Here is a 26,092-nt window from a genome sequence, read left to right on the forward strand (position 1 = left end):
ACCTGTGACCTCACCTCAAGAACAAAGGACCTCTGACCTCATTTTGTTTTCTCTGCCTTACTTTGCTCTAATCACAGTGGCTTCTTTACTACTTTAGGACACAGCAGTCATGTTACTTCCCCAGGACCTTTGTACTTACAGTTCTCCAGTTTTCTGCCTGGAGCCTCTTCTCCTAAATATCCATGTGTCTTCCTTCTCTTCTTTGTATTTTTGCTAAGTTGTCTCATTGAGCTTGTATGATCCACCTTATGAAAAATCATGTTGCCCCTGTCTGAGCACTCCCTATGTTTCTTGCTTGTCTTGCTTTTCTTCATAGTACTTTAAACTATTTGATATATAATACATATGTATATCTTTTATTTTATTTATAGTTTATATTTATTTATATTTGTTTTAATCTTTTGAGTTTATATTGTTTTCCTCAAGTGAAATGTAAGCTCCTTGGTTGGAGGAATATTTGCCTGTTTTCTTCACTGTTACATCTTTAGCTTCTATGTGAGTATCTGGCAGGTAGTGGGTATCAATGAATATTGTTAAATGAATATTTTTTACTTTAGTTTTTCTTAAAAGGTTAACAAAAATCATAAGGCACATGTCAGTGAATCAGCAAGATCTAGATCCAGATAGTACTACAGATGTGGAAGATGTTGCCGATGCTGAAGAAGAACTTATTAAAAAATGTGAAGAAATGTGGAAAGACATGGAAGAAGTAAGTATCAAGACAAAAGTGATATACTAATTAATTACTATAAGGTTGAATTCCATTTCAATAGTAGACTTAAGAAAGAATTACACTGGTTTCTGAAAGCAGTTATGCATGTGTGCAGTTGTGTTCGACTCTTTGTGACCCTATGGACTGTAGCCATATGTGACCCTACGGACCTGCCAGGCTCCTCTGTCCATGAGATTTTCCAGGCAAGAATACTGGAGTGGGTTGCCATACCCTCCTCCAGGGGATCTTCATGACCCAGGGATCAAACCTGCATCTCCTGTGTCTTCTGGATTGGCAGGTGGATTCTTTACTGCTGAGCCTCCAGGGAAGCCTGAAAGCCATTATATTATATGATAAATACTTACATATTTTTTAGACTTATAAGCATTCATTTTAGAAATTTTATGCTAGGTGAGCTGTAGAAAGAGAGAAAATTATGGCAGTCCCTGTCCTCAAGGAGATTATCATCTAATTCAGGCAATCACAAATTATAATATGGTGGTAAAGTTTAAAGACTATACTTAAGAGGAGTACTAAGCCTAGCCCGAAGATATCAAAGATAGTTTTCTTAAAGAGGAAATAATACTGAATTCATTTCAAAAGGATAAATAGGAGTTAGCCTGTGAAAGTGGGAGAGGTATACAAAGTAGAACAAAATATATAAATGTTGGGAGAATTTAGAGAACTCTTAGTAGAATATTATGACATTTAAATTAGGAGAAGAAGGATTTGTAGAATGAGACTGGAAAGGTAATTAGGGGCAAGCACATGAAGAATTTTGTTGGATGAATATTATGGGGAACTATTAAAGGATTATAAACATGAAGTGGCATTATGAGATACCTTGTTTGAGGAAATAACTCTGGTAGTTTTGAAGAAGATGGAATGTAGAAAAGTGAGACTACAGAAAGAAAGAATATTCAGGAGGCTCTAGTAGTGGTCCTGTAAGAAGTACTAAAGCCAGAGTATTGTCATTGCGAATAGAAGAATGGATTCAAGAGATACTAAGAAGATTGGACTAAAAGGACCTGGAGGTTAATTGTTGTGAAATGGTGATATAGAATTACAGGTAGTTTTAGGTTCCTAGCTTGGGCCATTGAGTGGTTAGTGGTTTTATTTTCCAAGATAGAGAATATAAAGGGTAAGAACACTTTATACTTAATGGAGTTTGAGTGAAAATATAAATTAATTTAGAAAATTTGATTGAATTATATGTACATTTTCTGAGTTAATGAGATAGAATCACTCTGGTGCACTATAATATGCTGGTAAAAATTTGTTGTACTCAAAATAGTGTAATATATGATATAGGCCATAGACAGTTTTTTACATCTTATTCCCAGTAAAATTTTATGTTAAGGCAGTTAATGGTTTTTTCATTTGTTCCTTTTTAAAAAATTATTATTTTTTAAACATATATCCTTGGTACCCTGTGATTACTGAATTTTTAAGATACTTCGTGTTGCTTTTGAAATATTTTCAATATAGAATTTTGAATTTAAAAACTAAAAAATTTTTATGGAAAAGTATTGCAACTAGAAATAAGCACAAATAACATTTAAGTTGGCCATATTTTTACTTAGATTTAATCACTATTAACAATTGTGAATTCTTTTTTCAATAGCATAGTAGCAGTGTCTCCTGATGATTTTATTTTCATATGATTTTAACTGCCTTCTTACCTCTTTTGTTATCTTTCTGTAGTGCTTTCCCCCATGTTCTATTATTTCCCATTTTTCCATGATCTACTTTCTAATTTACCCTAGCTATTAGTTTTTGTTTTTCTTATGCTCATTTTTTTCATTCTGTGTTGAGTCAAGAGTCCACTTGTACTTTTGTTGTGTTCATGTTGGGACCTGTTTGGCTTCCTTCTTGATCCTCTTGCTTAGAAAGTAAGGATTTTAAAGATTGTTCTCATACATAAGAGATTTGTATATCATTTTAGAGGAATATTACATTGGTATAAAAAGACAGAGGAAAGAAATTGTCTATGGTATATAGTGCGTGATTTGTTTTTCTTTTCTTTTTAAATCAAGTGTCAAAGCAAATTATCACTTACTGGAACTGAGACACTCACTGATTCAAATGTTCAGGTATGATTCCTTTTGTTCTTCCTAAAAGTAGAATACATTGTGTTTTACGTACAAAATGTGTTTGTATTTATGCCAAGTATAACATTTTTGTTACTACCTGTATACTTAATGATTTGGAAAATTTTCTCCTCTTTCTGATTTAAGAGAAATATTCTAAAAACTTTTTGAGTAATCTGTTATAAGTGAATTCTTTATTATTTATGTTTTAACAACTGCACATGCATTCAGTGTGGAGTGAATTGCTCATTGGCAGCTATCGTGATAACTTGTTAAAAATTAGAACAAAGACTGTCCTACATTGTGTTAGGTGCAGTAGCCACAGTTATTTACTTTCTGTGTGGAATCTTGACTAATTTTACCCGAAGCTTCATAAAAGGATTAAACTATTCATTTGAATAATCAAAGACCTATGGAATTAGTTTAGAAATAAACCAGTGGTTCAGTGCAACAGGTTAAGAATTTAAAGTGTTTGGGAAAGGGATGAATTAGTTAATAAATAATAGTGGTACAACTAGATATTCATCTGGAGAAAATAAAATTGGACTTCTGTCTTTTAGTGTAGAAACTTAGTTCTAGATGCTATGAAAACCTAAGAAAAGCTGGAGACTGCAGTCTTGGTAGAGACAGAAGAAAATGGCTTGGCCAATACTAGAAATCTCAGTTCAGTTCAGTTGCTCAGTTGCGTCCGACTCTTTGCGACCCCATGAATCGCAGCACGCCAGGCCTCCCTGTCCATCACCAACTCTTGGAGTTCACTCAGACTCACGTCCATCGAGTCAGTGATGCCATCCAGCCATCTCATCCTCTGTCATCCCCTTCTCCTCCTGTCCCCAATCCCTCCCATCATGAGTCTTTTCCAATGAGTCAACTCTTTGCATGAGGTGGCCAAAGTATTAGGGTTTCAGCTTTAGCATCATTCCTTCCAAAGAAATCCCAGGGCTGATTTCCTTCAGAATGGACTGGTTGGATCTCCTTGCAGTCAAGGGACTCTCAAGAGTCTTCTCCAACAGCACAGTTCAAAAGCATTAATTCTTCGGCACTCAGCTTTCTTCACAGTCCAATTCTCACATCCATACATGACCACTGGAAAAACCATAGCCTTGACTAGACGGACCTTAGTCAGCAAAGTAATGTCTCTGCTTTTCAATATGCTATCTAGGTTGATGATAACTTTTCTTCCAAGGAGTAAGTGTCTTTTAATTTCATGGCTGCAGTCACCATCTGCAGTGATTTTGGAGCCCCCTAAAATAAAGTCTGACGCTGTTTCCACTGTTTCCCCATCTGTTTCCCATGAAGTGATGGGACCAGATGTCATGATCTTCGTTTTTTGAATGAATAGAAATCTAGACATGGTAAAAGAAAATTTAGATGCATTTGACCATATAAAAAGTTAAAAATGTTTTTATAATAAAAATTCTAAGAACAGAGTTAAATATGCAAATAATTCCAATGAAAGTTCTCCAGAAATACTGGGAGCATGTCAAAAGACATTGGAACCTTTTGAAGGCACTCAGCTGTCCATATTTGGTATCATGTGAGCATCAAAAAAAAAATAATGGCTTCAGCTGATTATAACAATATGAAAACATTAAAATCTGTGAGAATAATACTCCTCAGTAATTACTCAGTAATACTCCTCTCTTTCTCATGAGTGAGAAAGAGACAAGAAAAGTGCTAATTTGTCACTTTGAAAAGTGCTTATTACAGCAGATTTTTGAAAACTGGTCATAAAAAATTAAGTCATCTTTTGTAAAAGGGTTTGTATCCATCAATAAGTAAATAATGTTCTTTTGTACAGGGTAAAACTGAATATTATATTTGGGAAATCATTGTACAGTAAATAAATTATCTGGTTTCCTTGGGAAATGTGATTCTTTTCTTGTAGAAACTGAGACCTTCTGAATCAGAATCACAAGTGATGAAGCCTGTAAGTTTCCTGAATGATTTTCAGACAATAAGCCAAACATCAGTTTTGAGGGAAGTGCTTAGATAGTGGTAAATAATCAGTATCCTGAGATAGTCAGTAATAACATTATCCAAAGAATCCACAAAATGTGTTGGGGTCTCCAACATTCCTCCCAGGTTTGATGGTTCTCTACAATTACTCAGAGGACTTAATCTATAGTCGTCATATTCATGACTGAGATTTATTGCATTGAAATGGTACAGAATAAAATTAGCAAAGGGAAAAGAAGCATGGGTTGAAGTCCAGAGGAAACCAGGCATGAGCTTTCAGGACCCTTTCCCAGTGGAGTCACAGAAGACATACTTAATTACCCGATTGAGTTGTGACGAGTGTGAAACATTGTCTACCAGGGAAGCTTATTAGAGACTCAGAGTCCTAAGTTTTTTGTGGGAGGTAGTTACATAGGCACCCTTTTGCCTGTCAGTTATCAAAACACCAGATTCTTAGGAGGAAAGCAGGTGTTCAGTATAAATTGTATTTTCTTACAGTTAGGCACAGAGAGCCGCTCTTATCAGATTGGTGGGAACTTACTTAAGATCCAGGTTTCTAGATGCCAGGGACCAACCTTGCAAGCAGGCCTTTAAGGATAATTTCAAGCTTGCTTAGTTTATTCTTTTCAGCATGTCTATTTGTTTCAAAACTTCAGTATTAGCTCAGTCCATTTTCTAAAGCAAGAAATTAGATATTTAAATGGGAAAATGGTAGGATTTCTCAAATTTTTAAAAAGTCACTTTAGAAATACTACTCTTTTCTTTGTTAGAAAGGGTTTAATTTTATAGCAGTATCAGATGTAATTTGCATATTTGCCTTACCTGGGCTTTAAAAGGTAAGAGCTGAGTTTCATCTATAGTATGAGGTTAAATTATATTTTTTAATAGGTTAGAAAAATGAGTGTCAGTAATTTTATGTATTTTGGTCTAATATGTTCAGGAAAAGTGATATAGAGTCTTTATGATTTTGATAGTTTTGCCTAGTTTAAATGCTACTTTTTAAGAATTTGTTATCCTTTTATAGTAATAATAATAATTAGCATTTATAAGTGACTTTATAGTTCTCAAAACACTTTTTTACATTCTTGTTTAATCTCTAAGAAAATTATGTTAAACTCTACTTTGGTAAAAATTTGTAATACCTGTAGATGCATTTTTATATAATTAAGTAAATCTTTCAAAGAGACTAGGTTTTTCCATCTGACTATTCAACAGCCAATGTTATGATCCAGAGTAGGGTCTTTAAGCTTCCTGATTGTATTTTAAATATTGATTAAACAAGAGTACTTGAGGGACTTACCTGGTGGTGCAGTGATTGGAATCTGCCTGCCAATGCAGGGGCTGTGGATTTGATCTGTGGTCTGATCTGTGGGTCCAGAACTAAAATCCCACCTGCTGGAGCTCAGCTAGACCCTTGCACTGCAGCTGCTGAAGTTAGTGCACTCTAAAGCCCGTGCTCTGTAACAGGAGAAGTTCCTGGTCCCTGTGACTAGAGAAAGCCCAAGCTCAGCAGCAAAGAGCCCAGGCACCACGGCAAAGACAAAGCACAGCCAAAAATAAATACGTAAATTTTAATTATAAAAAAAAGAGTACTTGGTAACTTTTTAATATAGTTATTACAGGAATACTTACTGCCTTTTAAAAAATATTTATTTACTTATTTTTTATCTTTGATTGTGTTGGGACTTCTGCTGTGTGAGGGTTTTTCTCTAGTTGTGCAGAGCAGGGGCTGCTCTTTAGTTGTGATATGTGGGCTTCTTGTTATGGTGGCTTCTCTTGTTGTGGAGCATGGGGCTCTAGGCACACAGGCTTCAGTAGCAGTGGTTTGAGAGCTCTAGAGCACAGGCTTGGTAGTTGTGACACATGGGCTTAGTTGTTCTGTGGCATGTGGGATCTTCCTTCACCAGGGTTTGAACCAGCATTCCATACATTGCAAGGCGGAATCTTAACAACTGGACCACCAGGGAAGCCTCCCTATTGCATTTTTGAAATGTAAGTTTTTTTAATCTATTTGGCTACCTATAAAAATTATGTAGAAGAGATTAAAATGTTCTGAAATTTAAGCATGTGTTAGTCACTCAGTTGCGTCTGACTCTTTGCAACCCTGTGGACTTTAGTCCACCAGGCTCCTATGTCCATGGTGCTTCCCATGCAAAAATACTGGAGTAGGTTGCCATTTCCTTCTCGAGAAATTTAAGCATACATACATGTTAATTTTATAGTCTAATCTGGCAACAGATTTATCACATAGATTTGTAATTTTAAAGATTAAAATGATTGGAATCACCTAATATCAGAAACATTTATTCTAATTTATTTTTGGCTAAAGGGATATACAATTTACAAACTTTGGTATAGTAAAACTTTTTTTGTGTGTGTATGTGTGATTTGTGGAATAAGTCTCATTTTATAATTGTTTTTTATATATGTATTTAAACTTATTTTTAACTCCTCAGTTAAACTAGTTGCAATTTTTCTAAAAGTGCATAGAAAGGGAAAAAAAGAGCATCTTTCAAGCAAATTTGCCCCCCAAAATCGGCAAGAAATAGCATTTTTTTTAAAAAAGAATATTACTTCAGAGAATAAACTTAATGTACTTAGGTTCTTTTAGGTTGAGTGGTGAAATTAGAAATGATCATTTGTAGGACTGTATTGCTGCTATAATGGCAATTTATAGGCTATAATTAATGTGATTTAAAGGACAATTATGTTTGGAGTGATAATTTTTTATAGTTTAGATGGATGTTACATTAGCCACTTATTTTAGGGACTTGTACTAAAGTATTAAGACTGTTTACACATTCATCTATGAATAGATATGAATATTCCATAGGAAATAACTTTGTTTTATTCTCTTCTTTTAATAGCTCTCATTATTAATTATGCAAGTGAAATGTTTGACTGCTGAACTTAGTCAGTGGCAAAAAGAAACTCCTGAAAGTAAGATTCTTATTTTTAGATTTATATTTTTATAAACAAATTAATGTTGAATTAAGTTAATGATCACAAGAAGAATTCAAGATGTATTTAACTTTCTTGAAATTGGTCTAAATTCCATTGCTGTAAGGAAGTCACCTTATTTTTATTTTTTTACACACAGAATTTCATACTTTTTTATTATTATAGATGAACATGTCTGCCTCGCATTAGAATATAGTAATCTTGATTATGGAGACTTTATTATAGCTATCACTTTATTCTCATAGACACTATTTTATATGCTCAGTAGAAACTGTATTGTTTCCTAATGAATCAAACTTACATAGTGGAAGAGAGAAATTATTTTAGAGACTTGAATTAAAAGCTGCACACATTTTATGTTGCCTTTTGATTTGTCCAATGGTATTTTTGCCTTTAGTTGAGAAACAGAAAATTACTTAAAAATCTGTGGTTATAATACCCAGCTAGGAGATACTTTTCAGTTATTAAAGATTTCATTCCTTTAAGTGGTATGTATGTCTGTATTCGATCTTCTATATGGATTGTACTCTCTTTTTTTGTTTAGGTCTCCCTTCTGCTTTCTTCTACCCCTCTGTCTCTTTTCCAACTTTATTTCTTAGTTTCCTCTCCATTTTCTTCCAGTTATCAGGATTCTTTTTTCTCATTCTCTTCCTAAACAGTTTCATCTGCATTCTTGTTTTAAACTGTTAGGTTGATGCAAAAGTAATAGCAGTTTTGCAGTGTTGAACTTTGCCATTTAATATTGGAATATAATCTTAAATAAATGTGGTTATATTATACATTTAATGCACATTTGTAGCTTTATGTATTTTTTGCTAACGACATTACTTGCTCTTTATTTTATATTTATTTTAGACTAGGGAAATGGTGTTAGACAAAAAGGAAATTTGAGTGATTTTTCTTATATGAGTTTGGAATGTTGATGAAGCAGCAGAGATAACTTGCAGCATCAACAATGCATTTTTCTCAGGAACTGCTAATAAACGTATAGTGCAGTGGTGGTTCAAGAAGTTTAGCAAAGGAGATGAGAGCCTTGAAGATGAGGAGCACATGGCCGGCCATCAGAAGTTGACAACTAGTTGAAAGGATCATTGAAGCTGATCCTCTTACAACTACACAAGAAGTTACGGAAGAACTCAGTGTTGGCCATTCTATGGTTGTTCAGTATTTGAAGCAAATTGAAAAGGTGAAAAAGCTCGTTAAGTGAGTACCTCGTGAGCTGACTGAAAGTCAAAAAAAATCATCGTTTTAAGTGTTTTCTTAACTGTATGCAACAACAATGAACCATTTCTCAATCGGATTGTGATGTGTAATGAAAAGTTGATTTTATATGACAGCCAGTGATGACCAGCTCAGTGGTTGGATCAATAAGAATCTCCAAAGCACTTCCCAAAGCCAAATTTGCCCCAAGAAAAGGTCATGGTCACTAGTGGTTTGCTGCTGGTCTAATCCAGTACAGCTTTCTGAATCCTAGTGAAACTATTACATCTGAGAAGTATGCTCAGCAAATTGATGAGATGCACTGAAAACTGAAGCACCTGCACTGGCGTTGATCAACAGAAAGGGCCCAATTCTTCTCTGTAATAACACCTGACTGCACAGCGTACAACCAGTGCTTCCAAAGTTGAATGAACTGGGCTATGTTGTTTTGCCGCATCCACCATATTCACCTGATTTCTTGCCAATGGACTACCACTTCTTCAAGCATCTTGACAACTTTTGCAGGGAAAACGCTTCCACAACCAGCAGGAGGCAGAAAATGCTTTCTGAGAGTTTGTCAAATCCTGAAGCCTGGATTTTTATGCTACAGGAATAAACTAACTTATTTCTCATTGGCAAAAATGTATTGATTGTAATGATTCCTATTTCGATTAATAAAGATCTGTTTGAGCCTGGTTATAATGATTTAAAATTTATGATCTGAAACTGCATTTATGTTTGCACCAACCTAATATTATGTTCATGCCAATGTCCACCATTGTTTTGTCTTCTCTACCACCTAGTAGTCTTTTTAATTTCAGCACCTCTGATATGTATGTATATACAATTATGATTTTAATTTATATTCAACCGTATATCTTGTAGCCTCCTCTAGCATTATATTGGGCATCTCAAAGACCGCTCATACTCTGATATTAAAATGTTGATGTTCAGTGCTTTTTGCTTCTCACTCTATTTCAACATTATATTTTTCTGCTATTTTAATGTGTTATGTCTGTATTAATGACTTCTATATTAGTTTATTAGTGCTGCCATAACAAAGTAGCATGACTGAGTTGCTTAAACAACAGAAGCTTTTTTCCTCCCTCACAATTCTGGAGGATACAAGTCCAAGATCAAGGTGTTGGCAAGGTTGGTTTCTTCTGAGGCCTCTCTTCTTGGCTAGTAGACTGCCTACCATCTTCCTCCTGTGTCTTCACATGGTCACCCATCTGTGTTCTAATCTCTTTGTATAAGAAAGCCATTCATAATGGAGTAGGGTCCACCCTGTTGACCTCATTTTAACTTAATTATGATCCAGCCCTAATACAGTCATGTTTTGAGGTACTAGAACTTAGGATGTCAAAATATGAATTTTGGTGGAGTGGGAATGGATAGAAGAATAGGGAGAGGACACAAAATTTCCGCAGCTTTCATGTCTGTATATCCAAAGAAGACTTCTCTGTAACATCACACTTGTATATCTCTCTACCTTCCAGACATCTAATAATCTTACATAAAGACCTTGTACTGCTAGCACTGAACACATTGAATTGTTGGTCAAATATCCACCTTGCTTAAGGTTGTGAATCCCATAGGCTGCCACACTGGAAAGATTTTTAAAATCTTTATATTCTTAGAGCCTGCCATATTGGTTGAAATGATTGTTTGAATATGAAGTGCTATTTTTGGTCACATTTGTCAAAAGGGAGATTTTTAAACTTTATATTCTTAGAATCCTTTTCATTGTATAGCTATCCCAGGGCTGCCTATAATTAGTCCTGTTTAGTTCTACAGGGCCTATGAATTACATCTCTTTTCTGTTAGAAAATCCTCTAGCATGGAAGAAAGCTTAGAAAGTTTCCAGTAGCATATCATTTGAGAAATTTTAGTAGCACTTTATTAGGAAAAATAAATTTAGTATAAGAATTGAACTTTTGTAAATAAAAGGATTTGATTTTGCTGCTGCTGCTAAGTCGCTTCAGTCGTGTCTGACTCTGTGTGACCCAATAGATGGCAGCCCACCAGGCTCCTCTATATGAAATTAAAATGGAATATTAATTTATATTCATCAGACTGGCAGAATTTTTAGAAGAGTTTATAATATTTTTGCTGTTTCTTAGTCATTGTTCCCAGAAAATGAAAAAAAAAAAAGAATCTAGCATACTATTTTAAAATTCAAAATACTCATTTTCTTCTGTGAAATTTACTTTCTGGGAATCTATCCCACAGAAATGAAAGAATCAACGTATAAGGACATAAATAAAAGAATGTTTCCTGCATCATTGTTTTTTGAGGCTAAACTCTAGACACAAAGTTAATGCTCAATCAGTAGTGAAATTCCTCAACACATTTGATGAATTTACCCTGTGGAATATTATGCAGTGATTTAAAATTATGAATTTGACTTACTCCTGATGAATACACAGGCTTTCCATATGGGTTTTGTTGAGTGAAAATAGGAGTAATGTGTATGATATATCATTCTTGTAAAACTGGGAATGACAAAATTAATAACCCTTTTTTTGTATATGTACAAATATGCGTATACTGTATACATTGGAACTATGTTTGTATGCATAGAATCATTTAACCACAGAAATATTTAAGAAACACTGTAGATTATTTATTTTGTTTTTGATGGATTGGGAAAATAAAATAAGAGAAAAAGGCACTGAAAACAAAATGTGAAAATACCACATTTGTCTAATGTGATATATAATTTGCCTATATATGTAAAGGTGTTAAATAAAAATGTTTATAAAAATTTTACACATCTCATAAACATTCTATTGTATATAAATGAAAAGGGAAATTGTTATCTTAGAAACTACAAAATCAAATTCTTGATTTTTGAGAGATAACTAAGTATATGTATAATTTTTGTTTGTTTTGTTCCTATAGTGATTCCCCTGAATGAAGAAATTCTGGTAACATTAGGAAAAGAAGAGGTAAGTCACTGAATGAATTTGTAGTAACCCAAAATAGCTTATGACAAGAAGTGTTTTTAATAAGTTCATGCCATAGCGAGTGAGATAAAACCACTTTAAAATTGTATTAATTATGTTTTATTGAATAGGATTCTTCAGATTGTTTAAATTTTGAATTAAATATGTAAACTTTACTCTTGTATTTAATTTTTGTTGATTAAACTTCAAATGCTAAAAGTTTACATATAACTAAGCGATTATACATACATATCTGTCCTTAAAACTTAACATAAAGGTCAATAAAGATGTTTTTAAAAGCATCAGTTTATTAGATCGAAGTTTAGGAGATAAGGTAGAAGCAAGTAAGAATTTTAAACAAAGTTGTAGAGCATTGAAATAGATAAATATCTGTATTCTTAGAGACAGAATCTGCCCAGTAGAACTGAAGAAAGGCTTTGGATTTGAGGGAACCTGGTACTTGAAAATTCAGGGTTCAACTGTAGAGCTTAAAATAAGATTTCTTTAAAGTAAGAACAGACCACTAGACCTTCTCTCTCTCTCTTGCAATCAAGTGGCTAACTTTGACCCACACACCTGAAAACTGGAGGCACATTATATGGAGACATTAAACTATTGAGGCTTTGACCTTAGCACACCAGGTTTAATAAGGTTGGTGTGAGGTCAAAGTCAGAAAGTTCAAGTTAACATTTTTATACTGTGTGGTAGAAGTACCAGCTCCTTCTCTTGATCTATCTACAGGGGTCCTTTGTTGCTAAGTTGCAAAGTTGTGTCCCAGTCTCTGCAACCTCATGAACTGTACCATGCCAGGCTTTCCTGTTCTTCACTATCTCCCTGAGTTTGCTCAAACTCATGTCCATTGAATCAGTGATGCCATCCAACCGTCTCATCCTCTGTTGCCCCCTGCTCCTCTCGTCCTCAGTCTTTCCCAGCATCAGGGTCTTTTCCATTGAGTTGGCTCTTCACATCAGGTGGCTAAAGTATTGGAGCTTCAGCTTCAGCACCAGTCCTTGCAATGACTATTCAGAGTTGATTTCCTTTAGGGTTCCTAAAGTATGGTATAAAAGTAGCCTCAAACTGGAGTTAAAATAGTCTCTGGAAAATATAAATGGCCCTAGAAAAAAGGTCTATAAGTATTAATACAGGGGAGTTCCCAGTGGAAAGCAGGATGGATGTTCATCAAAAAGTAATTTATGAGTGGAGTTTGTTTTTGAGCTTTAAATGTGAATTAAAGCTCACATTTCTTTAATGAAACATGAAACAAATTTCATTCAACATAGTGTTGGAGGTCTGAGACTCAGCAATCACTCAAGAAAAAGATAGAAAGAATCCAAATTGGAAAAGAAGTCAAGCTATTACTGTAGGTGACATGATATTATACGTGGAAAATCCTAAAGACACTACTAGAAAACTACTAGAACACTTCAGTGTATTTGGTTAAGTTTCAGGATACGAAATTAATAGAAACATATTACATTTCTCTACACTAACAAGGAACTAATATAGGCATGTAAGACAGTCTAGAAATAACCCCACACATTTTTGGTCATTTAATCTACAACAGAGGAGGCAAGAATTTACAGTGGGGAAAAGACAGTCTCTTCAGTGAGTGGTGTTGGGAAAACTGGACATCCATACATAAAAAAATAAAACTAGAACATTTTCTATCACCATATACAAAGTAAACTCAAAACAGATTAAAGACAGAAAAGTAAGACCAGAAACCATCAGTCTCCTAGAAGAAAATACGGGTAGAACGGTTCAGTTCAGTCGCTCAGTCGTGTCCGACTCTTTGCGACCCCATGAATCGCAGCACTCCAGGCCTCCCTGTTCATCACCATCTGCCAGAGTTCACTCAGACTCACGTCCATTGAGTCCATGATGCCATCCAGCCCTCTCATCATCTGTCATCCCGTTCTCCTCCTGCCTCCAATCCCTCCCTCCCAGCATCAGAGTCTTTTCCAATGAGTCAACTCTTCGCATCAGGTGGCCAAAGTACTGGAGCTTCAGCTTCAGCATCATTCCTTCCAAAGAAATCCCAGGGCTGATCTCCTTCAGAATGGACTGGTTGGATCTCCTTGCAGTCCAAGGGACTCTCAAGAGTCTTCTCCAACACCACAGTTCAAAAGCATCAATTCTTTGGCGCTCAGCCTTCTTCACAGTCCAACTCTCACATCCATACATGACCACAGGAAAAACCATAGCCTTGACTAGACGGACCTTTGTCGGCTCTGACATAAATCATAGCAATGGGTTTTTAGCTTTGTCTCCTAAGGTAAAGGAAATAAAAGCAACAGTAAACAAATAGGACCTTATTAAATTTAAAAGCTTTTGCACAGCAAAAGAAAACATCAGCAAATGGAAAGACAACCTACTGAATGGGAAAATACATTAGCAAATGCTATGACTGATAAGAGGTTAATATCCAACTTATATAAATGACTTATACTAGTCAACATAAAAAATAGCTAGGACTTCCGTAGCAGTCCCCTGGTTAAGACTGCATTTCCACTGCAGGGGGCCTGAATTCAATCCCTGGTCGGGGAAGTAAGATCCTGAATGCCACATGGTAATGCCCCCCCCCAAAAAGCAAAACAACAAGCTGATTAAAATGATAATACCTCATGCTTGTCAGTATGACTGTTGTCAAAAAGAATACAAATAACGAATGCTGAGGACGTGGAGAAAAGGGAACCCTCAAACACTGTTGGAAACATAAATTGGTGTATCCTCTGTGGAAAACAGTATGGCAGTTTCTCAAAAAACTAAAAGTAGACTACCATATTACCGAGCAACTCCACTCCTGGGTATATATCTGAATAAAACAAAAATACTAATTCAGAAAGATACATGCACCTCATTGTTCATCAGTTCAGTCACTCAGTCATGTCCAACTCTTAGTGACCCATGGACTACAGCACTCCAGGCCTCCCTGTCCATCACCAACTCCCGGAGCTGATTCAAACTCATGTCCATCGACTCTGATGCCATCCAACCATCTCGTTCTCTGTCATCCCCTTCTCCTGCCTTCAGTCTTTCCCAGCATCAGGATCTTTTCCAGAGAGTCAGTTCTTCACATTCAGGTGGCCAAAGTATTGGAGCTTCAGCTTCAGCATCAGTCCTTTCAATGAATATTCAGGACTGATTTCCTTTAGGATGGACTGCTTGGATCTCCTTGCTGTCCAAGGGACTCAAGAGCCTTCTCCAACACCACAGTTCAAAAGCATCAATTTTTAGGTGCCCAGTCTTGTTTATGGTCCAACTCTCACATCCATACATGACTACTGGAAAAACCATTGCTTTAACTAGATGGACCTTTGTTGACAAAGTAATATCTCTGCTTTTTAGTATACTCTCTACATAGGTCATAGCTTTTCTTCCAAGGAGTAAACGTCTTTTAATTTCATGGCTGCAGTCACCGTCTGCAGTGATTTTGGAGCCCAAGAAAATAAAATCTGTCACTGTTTCCATTGTTTCCCTATCTATTTGCCATGAAGTGATGGGACCAGATGCCATGATCTTAGTTTTCTTAATGTTGAGCTTTAAGCCAACTTTTTCACTCTCCTCTTTCACTGTCATCAGGAGACTTTTTAGTTCTTTGCTTTCTGCCATAAGGATGGTGTCATCTGCATATCTGAGGTTATTGATATTTCTCCTAGCAATCTTGATTCCAGCTTGTGCTTCATCCAGCCTGGTGTTTCACATGACGTGCTCTGCATATAAGTTAAATAAGCAGGGTGACAATATACAGCCTTGACCACTCCTTTCCTGATTTGGAACCAGTCTGTTGTTCCATGTCCAGTTCTAACTATTGTTTCTTGACCTGTATACAAATTTCTCAGGAGGCAGGTAAGGTGATCTGGTATTCCCACCTCTTTAAGAATTTTCCATAGTTTGATGTCATCCACATAGCCAAAGGCCTTGGCATAATCAATAAAGCAGAAGTAGATGTTTTTCTGGAACTCTAGCATTTTTGATGATCTAGATGTTCAAGCTAGATTTAGAGAGAGAGCTTTCTTTTTTTCTAATACAGGCTTTTAGTGGTGTAAATTCTTACCTGAATACTTCTTTTGCTTTATTCCAGAAAGTTTAATCTTGCTTTTATTTTCAAATAGTTCATCATAATTTCTTATTTTTCTGAAGATTGTGTTTTTGACCCATGGATTATTTGCATCTTTATTTGTACTTTTAGCATCCAAATTTTCACATTTTTTTCAAATAAATTTTTTATTATTAATTTAAGTCCATTATTGGACCATATTTGATGTACTATCAGTGTTGTTTATATCATACCTAAAAATGCTATCCCTGCTCCTCATTTCTGTACTCTTGCTTTGACCTATTTTTACTGTATTGTATTTATCCCTCTCTGGAGTTTCAAGTTTGTTTTCTTCGTTTGGATTCCCCTCTTTGTTCTGTTCACTTTTGCATCCCTGACTCCTTCAGCAGTGCCTGGGTTAACAATTGATCAAGAAATATTTGTTGAATGAGTGATACTCATCTGTGTCTGTTTAGTATAGTCTCCTTAGAAAAGAGACCTACCTAATATGCCTGGTTACTGAAAATTTTCCACTGAATTGCCTTTCAGTATGAAATTACAATTAATTGCTCAAAACCTCTTATATCTTTTAATTTAACAGTGAAATATTATATAGAACTTAGTTCAGTTCAGTTGCTCAGTTGTGTCTGACTCTTTGCGACCCCATGAACCACAGCACGCCAGGCCTCCCTGTCCACCACCAACTCCCGGAGTCCATCCAAACCCATGTCCATTGAGTTGGTGATGCCATCCAACCATCTCATCCTCTGTCGTCCCCTTCTCTTCCTGCCCTCAATCTTTCCCAGCATCAGGGTCTTTTAAAATGAGTCAGCTCTTTGTATCAGGTGTCCAAAGTATTGGAGTTTCAGCTTCAACATCAGTTCTACCAATGAACATTCTAATACCTGGTGTATATTTCTGTTTCAAAGACTTTTTTGCTAGCCTTTTTTTGCCGTTAATTTCTGAATGTATATCCTAGTATGTAAATTTCACTATTGTTCAGATATATAACTATCTACAAGATTAAACAATTAATTTTAATTATTTTGTTCTAGTTCCAAAAATTGAGACATGATCTTGAATTGGTGCTATCTACTATTCAGGCAAATAATGAAAAATTAAAGGAAGATTTAGAAAGGTATATTTATATTATAATTACCATTAGTCTTTTCTGTGTATTGAATTAGCATTAATGTTTTATTTGACTATTGTTTGTTTTGTTTTTTCACATTCAAAGGGAGCAAAAATGGTTGGATGAACAGCAACAAATATTGGAATCTCTTAATGTAATACAAAATGAATTGAAACAGCAGGTTGTGACATTTTCTGAATCAAGGTATTGACTTTGTGTTCTAGGTTTTCAAAATAGGAGAAATTATTTACTTTTTTATGTTAAATGAAATGCATAGATGAAAAGCAGGTGAATTTTACCAGAAATTGTCTTACTCTGACTTTTACTAATTGTTAAAAGTTATATAATCTTTTATTAATAATTTGACTTTTAGTTTTCCTATGTTAAATAGACTATTTATCTCATAAAGCTAGTTGTTTGATTTGAGCAATGAAGTTTGAACAGAGTGTTTGATTAATTTTATGAGTAACCAATTCTTTATTCCTAAGTATTTTATCAACAAATTAATTCTCTTAATTAAAAAAAAAATCTTTCTAGAGTTTTTAATGAGCTGAAAACAAAAATGAGTGATGTAAAAGAATATAAGGAGAAACTCTTGGTTACCATGGGTGAGTTTCTCGAAGACCATTTTCCTCTGCCTGATAGAAACGTTAAAAAGAAAAAGGTAAGTTGTAGAGAAGACATTCAGATATGAAATTGTTTTAGTAGGTTCAAATGTAAATTTTCTGATGAATTTTCTTGTTTAATATGCACTTCAAAGATATAAATTTGCATCCCTTGTGGCTCAGACGGTAAAGCATCTGTCTGCAATGTGGGAGACCTGGGTTCGATACCTGGGTTGGGAAGATCCCCTGGAGAAGGAAATGGCAACCGACTCCAGTACTTTTGCCTGGAAAATCCCATGGATGGAGGAGTCTAATAGGCTACAGTCCACAGGGTCACAAAGAATCAGACATGACTGGGTGACTTCACTTTCTTTCTTTCTTTCTTTTTTTTCTTTTCAAAGATATAAACAAATAGGTACATGTACAGAAGTACTCCATCATCATGTTATGGTATTTATTGAAAAATTAGAAGGAATCTAGTTATTCAATAAACTAAATTTATATTTTTTACATTGTATTCATATAGTGGAGAAAATGGAGCCTTTCAAAATAATGTATTGAACACTATCAAAGGAATTGATGAAATGCTTACAAATTTTCGTTAGAGGATAAAGCATAGATGATTAAATTGTATACCAAAAAGTCTAATTGGTACCAAAAAATGTAATAGTGCTTTATGCCTGGGGCTAAGATTGTAGATGAGACTTGTTTTTGTTTTCATTTTCATTATTTTCCAAATTTTCTATAATAAACATGTAACTTAAAATCAGAAGATACCTATACCTATGAGGTAAGTTATTGACTATTTTAATAGTAGTTATGATGAAATAAACTTTTTTCACAAAAGCAAATAAATATTTCATTGGTTGACAGAAAGTTGGAAACAAGCACTTTAATTCATTTTTAAAAAGCAAAACGGTATAAATAATAAGAACTTGTGGGCGTAGGATAGGCATTGAAACTGGATCCAGAATGATCTTTCTAAAACTTTACATATTTAATAATTTATTTAATCATATATTTTAAATATGCATATTTTAATCTTTTCATTGTAAAAACTTTTTTTTTTTCCAATTTTGATGCCACCCTCTGGGATGAAGTCTATAAACTCCTTAGAGTAATGAATTTGTATTCTGGACTTTGTCCATCTCTGTAGCCTTCTTTCCATCTTTATCCATCTCTTGCATGAGTCCATTCATCCATGCTATTGGAGCAGATGTACAATTTGACCTGTCACTCTTTTGTGCCTTCTACATGCTGTTCCCTCTGGTTACAAAAGAGTTCCTATCTGATGAGGATAGTAAATTCCTTCTTAAAGCAACTCAAACAACATCTTTTGTATGAGGCATTAAGTGAAGTTGACGTGTCATCTTATTAGCATTTATTACATGATTTTGTAGTAGCAATTTATGCCTCTCTCTTCACCTACCATGCTCTGTGAGCTGCTTGCTTCATTTAATTCATATTTGTATTTGTACTGTCTTTCATACCTATTGTAGTACCTCAGTTCATATTTCTTGAGTGACTGTATGCAGTCTAGGGAAAGGAGAAAGTTTTGTTTTCTTATAATCTGTGTTTATTTATTCTCTTTCTTTTTGTAACTATCAGTAGGCTTTACATTTGTTATGGAATATTTTTCTGATTCTGTTATTATTTATACCCGTTACTCATTTCTGAAATTGTTGACAGCCTTCTGTTAACCATTTCAGTTAATTTAGGATCCCTTATGTCTTAATGATCATAATCTTAACTCAGTGATTTATTTCCTGATTCTAGTCTCCCTTTTTTTAACTGGTTTTTTTGGGGTTTTTTTAACCTCTTAAGGTTCTCCACTAATAGAACCAGAGATTTGAGATATTCTTAAAAGGAAGCATTCATTACCAGAAGCTATCATGAATTTGTTAAGTCATATTGGATAAGCTCAGTTTTTTTAAATGAAGTATATGAACTGTTGATACATATTACAAAATGATAGGTTACTTTCTCTGTCAAGCTAGAAAAATGGATGTATTAGTGGGCTTAAGCTGCTATAACAAAATACCAAAGATTAGGTGGCTTAAACAAAAGAAATTAATTTTCTCACAGTTTTGGCGGCCAAAAGTCCAAAGTGCCGTCAGTTTATTTAAAATAAGTAAATTGTATTATTTATTTTTAACTTTCCCAGTTTTATTGCATTTATATTTTGTTCTATACCATCATTCATGTATGCATTTAGTCTTTATTGTACATTGTTAGATTCCATTCTTATCATATTTTACCTTCATTTTTAAGTTTTTAAGTTTAATCCATTGTTTGCTATGATGGATTTCTTTAACAAGTAATTTGTTCAAGAAGAATTCCTGGGTGTTTTATTTTTGAAATTTTAACTGCTGACATTGTTTGCTTTGTAATTAGAGGCTTATCTTTGGCAGAGATTTTAAAGAATCACAAGACTTGGTAGTGGGTTTCTCCATTTTTCTTAGATGGAAATGTGCTGTGGAGAAGTTGAGGCCAGCCTGCAGATGTTTTCTGGCATGACTACTTGCCTGAAAGATTCTTTATGTCTGACCTTCAGTAACTTAATGAGGATATGTCACCATGTTGATCATTCAATATCTGTTTTGCTTTGATGATATATTGTTTCTTGGGGCAGATTTAGGTCACATTTCATTTCATGGAAATATGTTATATTTTATACTGCTTTTGTTGTTCAGTCGCTAGGTAATATCCAACTCTTTGTGACCTCATCTTCTCTGTCCTTTACTATCTCCCTTAGTTTGCTCAAACTCATGTCCATTGAGTCAGTGATGCCATCCAACCATCTTATCCTCTGTCACCACCTCCTCCTCTTGCTCTCAATCTTTCCCAATATCAGTGTCTTTCCCAAAGAGTCAGCTCTTCACATCAGGTGGCCAAAGTATTGGAGCTTCAGCTTCAGCATCAGTCCTTCTAATGCGTATTCAGGGTTAATTTCCCTTAGGATTGACTGGTTTTATTTCTTTGCTGTCCTAGGGACTCTCAAGGGTCTTCTCTAGCACCATAGTTCGAAAGCATAAATTCTGTGGTGCTCAGACTTCTTTATGGTCCCACTTTCACATCCATGCAGGGCTACTAGAAAAATCATAGCTTTGAGTATATGGATATTTGTCAGCAAAGTGATGTCTCTGCTTTCTAATATGCTGTCTAGGTTGTCATAGTTTTTCCTTCAAGACACAAGCATCTTTTAATTTCATGGCTGCAATCACCATCTGCAGTGATTTTGGAGCCCAAGAAAATGAAATCTGTCAATGTTTCCAGTTTTCCCCCGTTTATATGCCATGAAGTGATGGGACCAGATGCTGTGATCTTCATTTTTTGAATGTTGGGTTTTAAGCCAGCCTTTTCACTCTGCCCTCTCACATTCTTCAGGAGGTTCTTTAGTTCGTCTTCACTTTCCGCCATTAAAGTGGTATCCTCTGTATAACTGAGTTTGTTGATACTTCTCCCTGCAATCTTGATTCCAGCTTGTGAATCTTCTAGCCCAACATTTAGCATGATGTACTTACTCTGCATATAAATTAAATAAGTTAGGGTGACAGTTTACAGCCTTGGCGTATTCCTTTCCCAGTAACGTTGAACCAGTCTGCTGTTCCATATCCAGTTCTAACTGTTGCTTCCTGTCCTGCACGCAGGTTTCTTAGGAACCAGGTAAGGTGGTCTGGCATTTCCATCCTTTTAAGAGTTTTCTACAGTTTATTGTGATCCACACAGTCAGAGGCTTTCATGTAGTTAGTAAAGCAGAAATAGATTTTTTTTATAATTCCTTGCTTTTTCCATGATTCAGTAGATCTATGCAATTTGTTCTTTATTTCCTCTGTCTTTTCTAAATCCATCTTATACATCTGGAAGTTCTTGGTTCACACACTGCTGAAGCCTAGCTTGAAGGATTTTGAGCATCGTCTTACTAGTATTTGAAAAGAGAGCAGTTGTAATGTAATTTGAATATTCTTTGGCATTGCCATTCTTTGGGATTGAAATGAAAACTTATCTTTTCCAGTCCTGTGGCCACCACTGAATTTTCCAAATTTGCTGGCATATTGAGTGCAGCACTTTCATAGCATCATCTTTTAGGATCTGAAATAGCTCAGCTAGAATCCTATCATTTCCACTAGCTTTATTCATAGTAATGCTTCCCAAGGCTCATTAGACTTCACACTCCAGGATGTCTGGTTCTAGGTGAGTGACCACACCGTTGTGGTTAGCTAGGTCATTAAGACCTTTTTTGTAAAGTTCTGTGTATTCTTGGTACTTAATCTCTTCTGTTTCCTTTAGGTCCTTGCCATTTCTGTACTTTATTGTATGTTGTTATATTGCCTTTATTATATAATTTTATTGCCATTTGTGTCTTTTATTATATGCTTATGATATCTTCCCTGGGGCTCAGACGGTAAAGCGTCTGCCTGCAATGCAGGAGACCAGGGTTCAATCCCTGGGTCTGGAAGATCCCCTGGAGAAGGCAATGGCAACCCACTCCAGTATTCTTGCCTGGAAAATTCCATAGACTGAGGAGACTGGTAGGCTACAGTCCATGGGATCACAAAGAGTCAGACACGACTGAGCGATTTCACTTTCACTATATCTTGATGTTTAAACATTTTTTGTTTCCTTTTATTATAATTTTTCTCTGCATTTTCTTTGATTGTCTCAAACTTTTATATTTTTATCTGTGCCTAGCTGCTTCTTATTTCTTTATCAGTTTGGTAATTGTGTATGCTTTCATCACTAGTGAATCATATGCTACTTTTTACCTCTCTTCCATTTAGTAAGGTATTAGGGGGACAGGAGATGATGATCTCCAGCTTTACCATCTTTACTCAGTAATCACATTTGTTTTTGTCAGGATTATTTTACTGTTTCTTTTATATATTTATATTTCTATAAGACCTTATAAGGACTCTGTGGTAATCTTTGCCTGTTGTCAGGAAAGTACTGGATTTCACTGTAGTAGGAAATATAGTTAATTGAATGTCTGAACTCAGAAGCTCCTGATTTCACTTAGTATTGTCTTGGAAGATTTCCCGTAGAACCTTATCCTATTGAACATTTTTAGCAGTAATTTGGATAAAGAGATAGAGAACATAGTCATCAAAGTTTATAAATGATATGAAACTGAAGAGGATTAGAGAGTAAATTTATTGGATGACAAAATTAAAACTGAATTTTTTAATTGCCATGATAAAATAGGATAGTCCAAATAAAATAGAACAATATTTAGTTGGTGGAACTTAGAATATCTTTCTTGGGTTAAAACATTAAAAAAGAATAAAGGAGACATATCTTAGCTAGATACAGTGAAACTCTAGAATGGAACTGGAATGAGATCTATTCTCTGTCATTCCAGGAAAAAAAGAACTAGTGAGTTGAGTTAATATTAGGAACCATCATGAACTGTGAAAAGATGAGCAAATCTCCCCAGGAAGCAAGTTTTCTGTCCTGAAACTATCAGTACAGTCTGAAATGTCATTTGCTTGGATATTTCGATTGGGGAGGTTCAAAAATTAGATTTACATTTATATGGGTATATATAATATGTGTAATATACTTTACCCATTATTTATTTATAGATAGGTAGGTAAGTAGTCTGAATTGTATGTTTTAGTAATTACAAAAGACTTCCCTGTCTTAGAGATTGTTTCAGTTGTATTTTTATGAACCTTAATGTTTAGTACAACAGGTTGTTTTCTTTCAGAATTCTTTTAAAGTCATCTCATTTTAAATGTTTGGTTTTAGTATATCTTGTATCATTGCAATTGAGAGATATTAATTTAAAAGATTTTTAAAAAATTTAAATAAATAGTCTAATAGCCTGCCATTGTCAGAACTGAAATTTTAATTTCTTATTATTCACACTTTCCTCAAAGAAAAACATTCAAGAATCAACTGCACAGCTGATAACACTGCATGATATGTTAGAGGTAAGTGTTTTGTGTAGTTGTTTTGTTTGAAGATTTGTCTTGAAAATGTCTTGATTAGTGATTTATGGACAATTATACAGAAACTTGGGGCTTCCCAGGTGGCTCAGTTGTAAAGAATCCACCTGCCAATGAAAGAGATGAGTGTTTGATCCCTGAACAGGGAAGATCCCCAGGAGGAGTAAATGGCAACCCTCTCCAGTATTCTTGCCTGAAAAATTCTAATGGACCGAGGAGCCTGACCAGCCACAGTGTATGGGAATTGCAAAGATTTGGAGGCAACTGAGTGACTAAGTACAGGCACATACTCCGGTTTGAAAAAGAAAAAAATGCTGCTTTAGTTGTTAAGGTATACACCAAATTTTATTACATATATTAATTTATCTTTAGTATAAAATTAGTTTCTATTTTTTGTGTAGTAAGAAATAATATTTTTTAAGAGAAGGTGAAACTAAAATCTTACCCTTAATTGTATTCCAGATTATTACTTTAAGAAAATTTTTCTTTCTGGCTTGCTTCACTCTGTATAATAGGCTCCAGTTTCATCCACCTCATTAGAACTGATTCAAATGTATTCTTTTTAATGGCTGGCAAAACCAATACAATATTGCAAAGTAATTAACCTCCAATTAAAATAAATCTATATTTAAAAAAAGAAAATTTTTATGATGTTATTTAGTATCTACACAGTGAAACCCTTTGCTGTTATGTAATCTATACGTGTTTTCTCTGCCTGACATTTGCTTTTTTTTTTTACAAATATCTTTGACCCTTAAAAAAAAGGGTTCAAAGATATTTTGAACTTTGGCCAAGTTATCAACTAAAGTATTAAATACTTTAGATCTTGATATGATGACCTATTGCAAGTTGGGTGAACAGAAAGGTAGATGGTCTATGAAGAGCTGTTTAACAATCAATGTGGGTTTTTAAAATGAGTGATAAGTTTAGAACAAAGTGATTTCAGAAAAGTTGCTTCATAGTAATTTTATGAAAAGTCTTTAGTTAAGGTCTTCATTTATCTAGGTAAGTGTTTTTGATACTAACATCTTTAGCTAAGTGGTTTTGGTACCTCTACCTTCCTGTTCACCCAATTTGGAATAAGTTGTCATATCAAGATCTAAAGTATTTAATATAGTTGATAATTTGGCCAAAGTTCAAAAACTTTTTTTAAGGGTCAAAGATATTTGTGAAAAAAAAGTAAATGTCAGGCAGAGAAAGCATGTACCGTTGATACCTCAGGATTTCTTAATATAGATTATTATTACTTTGAACAGCAAAATACAAATATTTTTTAGATTGTAATTTGAATCTTTCAGCATATTCCAATTTACTTACAATTTATACTGAAACTAAAACTACCATTTCTCATGGATGACTTGACATTTTTTAAAATAAAGATTGTCATATATATGGCAAATATTGACAGTTAGTGCAGAAATACATGTGTAATTTTTGAATAGTGTACTATGAGATACCATATAAAGCTTAGATTTAGGAACCATTACATACCAAGCCTTGTATTATCAATGATAATTGTAAACTAAATTTATACTGCTGTTCAGTGAAAAGTAAAATAATATAAACATATTAACTTTAAAGTAGAATTTTTAACATTTAATTATTTCTGGCATTTACGAGGATTTTGATTGATATTATTTTATGTAGCAGTGAAAAGTAAGATTTTAAATTATATTAAAATGTGAGCAGTTGCTCTAAAATGGAAATAATATCTTATTCTCTTATGATCATACCTAAAAGAAATGAGACCAACAGCTTTCTTCTCTAGGATGTGGTTCTTGAAATAACTAAAGTTAGAGAATTCCCTGGTGGTCTGGTGATTAGCATTCTGGGTTTTCACTGCCACAGTCCGTGTTCAGTCCCTGGTTGAGGAACTGATACTCTACACTGTCACAGCCAGAAAAAAAAAACAAGCTAAAATTTATGACAGGTGAAATTTTTCTTTAAGAATTATAATGTTAAAAAACAAGAATAGAGGTGTTGATATTATCATGAAATGTGATTGAGATGAGAACTTAATAGTTTAATTATATTTCTATGACACATTTACTGTTGTTAGCTGTTAAGTCATGTCCGACTCTTTTACGACCCCATGGACTATAGCCCGCCAGGCTCCTTTGTACATGGGATTTTCCACCAAGAATACTGGAGTGGGTTGCCATTTTCTTCTCCAGGGGATCTTCCCGACCCAGGGATCAAACACACGTCTCCTGCATTGCAGGCAGATTCTTTATTATATGGTATAAATTTTATTTTTCCTTTTCTGTGTTTCTTAAAATAATGTCTTTACGTGAAAACTTTGGCATGGCAGTTCGAAGATATGGATTCTAATTCATTATCTTTTACTAATTATGTACCCCTTGAATCTTTTAACCGTTATGAATCCTGGTTTTGTAATTTTTGAAGGCACTTTGTGGGAGCTGAGGAGGTAGAGTAATAATTGATACATATTTAACATTTTTCACTATATCTCATAGAACATTAATGTTCAGATATTA

At 34.5% G+C, this 26,092-nt stretch overlaps 1 protein-coding gene across 1 annotated transcript; it reads left to right on the forward strand.

The window, feature by feature from the left end:
• Positions 1-592: 592 nt before the first annotated feature.
• On the forward strand, positions 593-23,579 carry LOC128071310 (centromere protein K-like; the record flags this gene model as incomplete). The annotated part of the gene is made up of 9 exons (XM_052664192.1): positions 593-709; positions 2,749-2,805; positions 4,691-4,732; positions 7,629-7,701; positions 11,827-11,873; positions 16,965-17,047; positions 17,147-17,245; positions 17,579-17,705; positions 23,526-23,579. Coding segments are annotated over exons 1-9 (699 nt in total), but the record flags the coding sequence as incomplete, so codon positions are not given.
• Between the last annotated feature and the right edge of the window lie 2,513 nt (positions 23,580-26,092).

The sequence above is a fragment of the Budorcas taxicolor genome, unplaced genomic scaffold (genome assembly GCF_023091745.1).
Source record: "Budorcas taxicolor isolate Tak-1 unplaced genomic scaffold, Takin1.1 scaffold340, whole genome shotgun sequence".
Lineage (NCBI taxonomy): Eukaryota > Metazoa > Chordata > Mammalia > Artiodactyla > Bovidae > Budorcas > Budorcas taxicolor.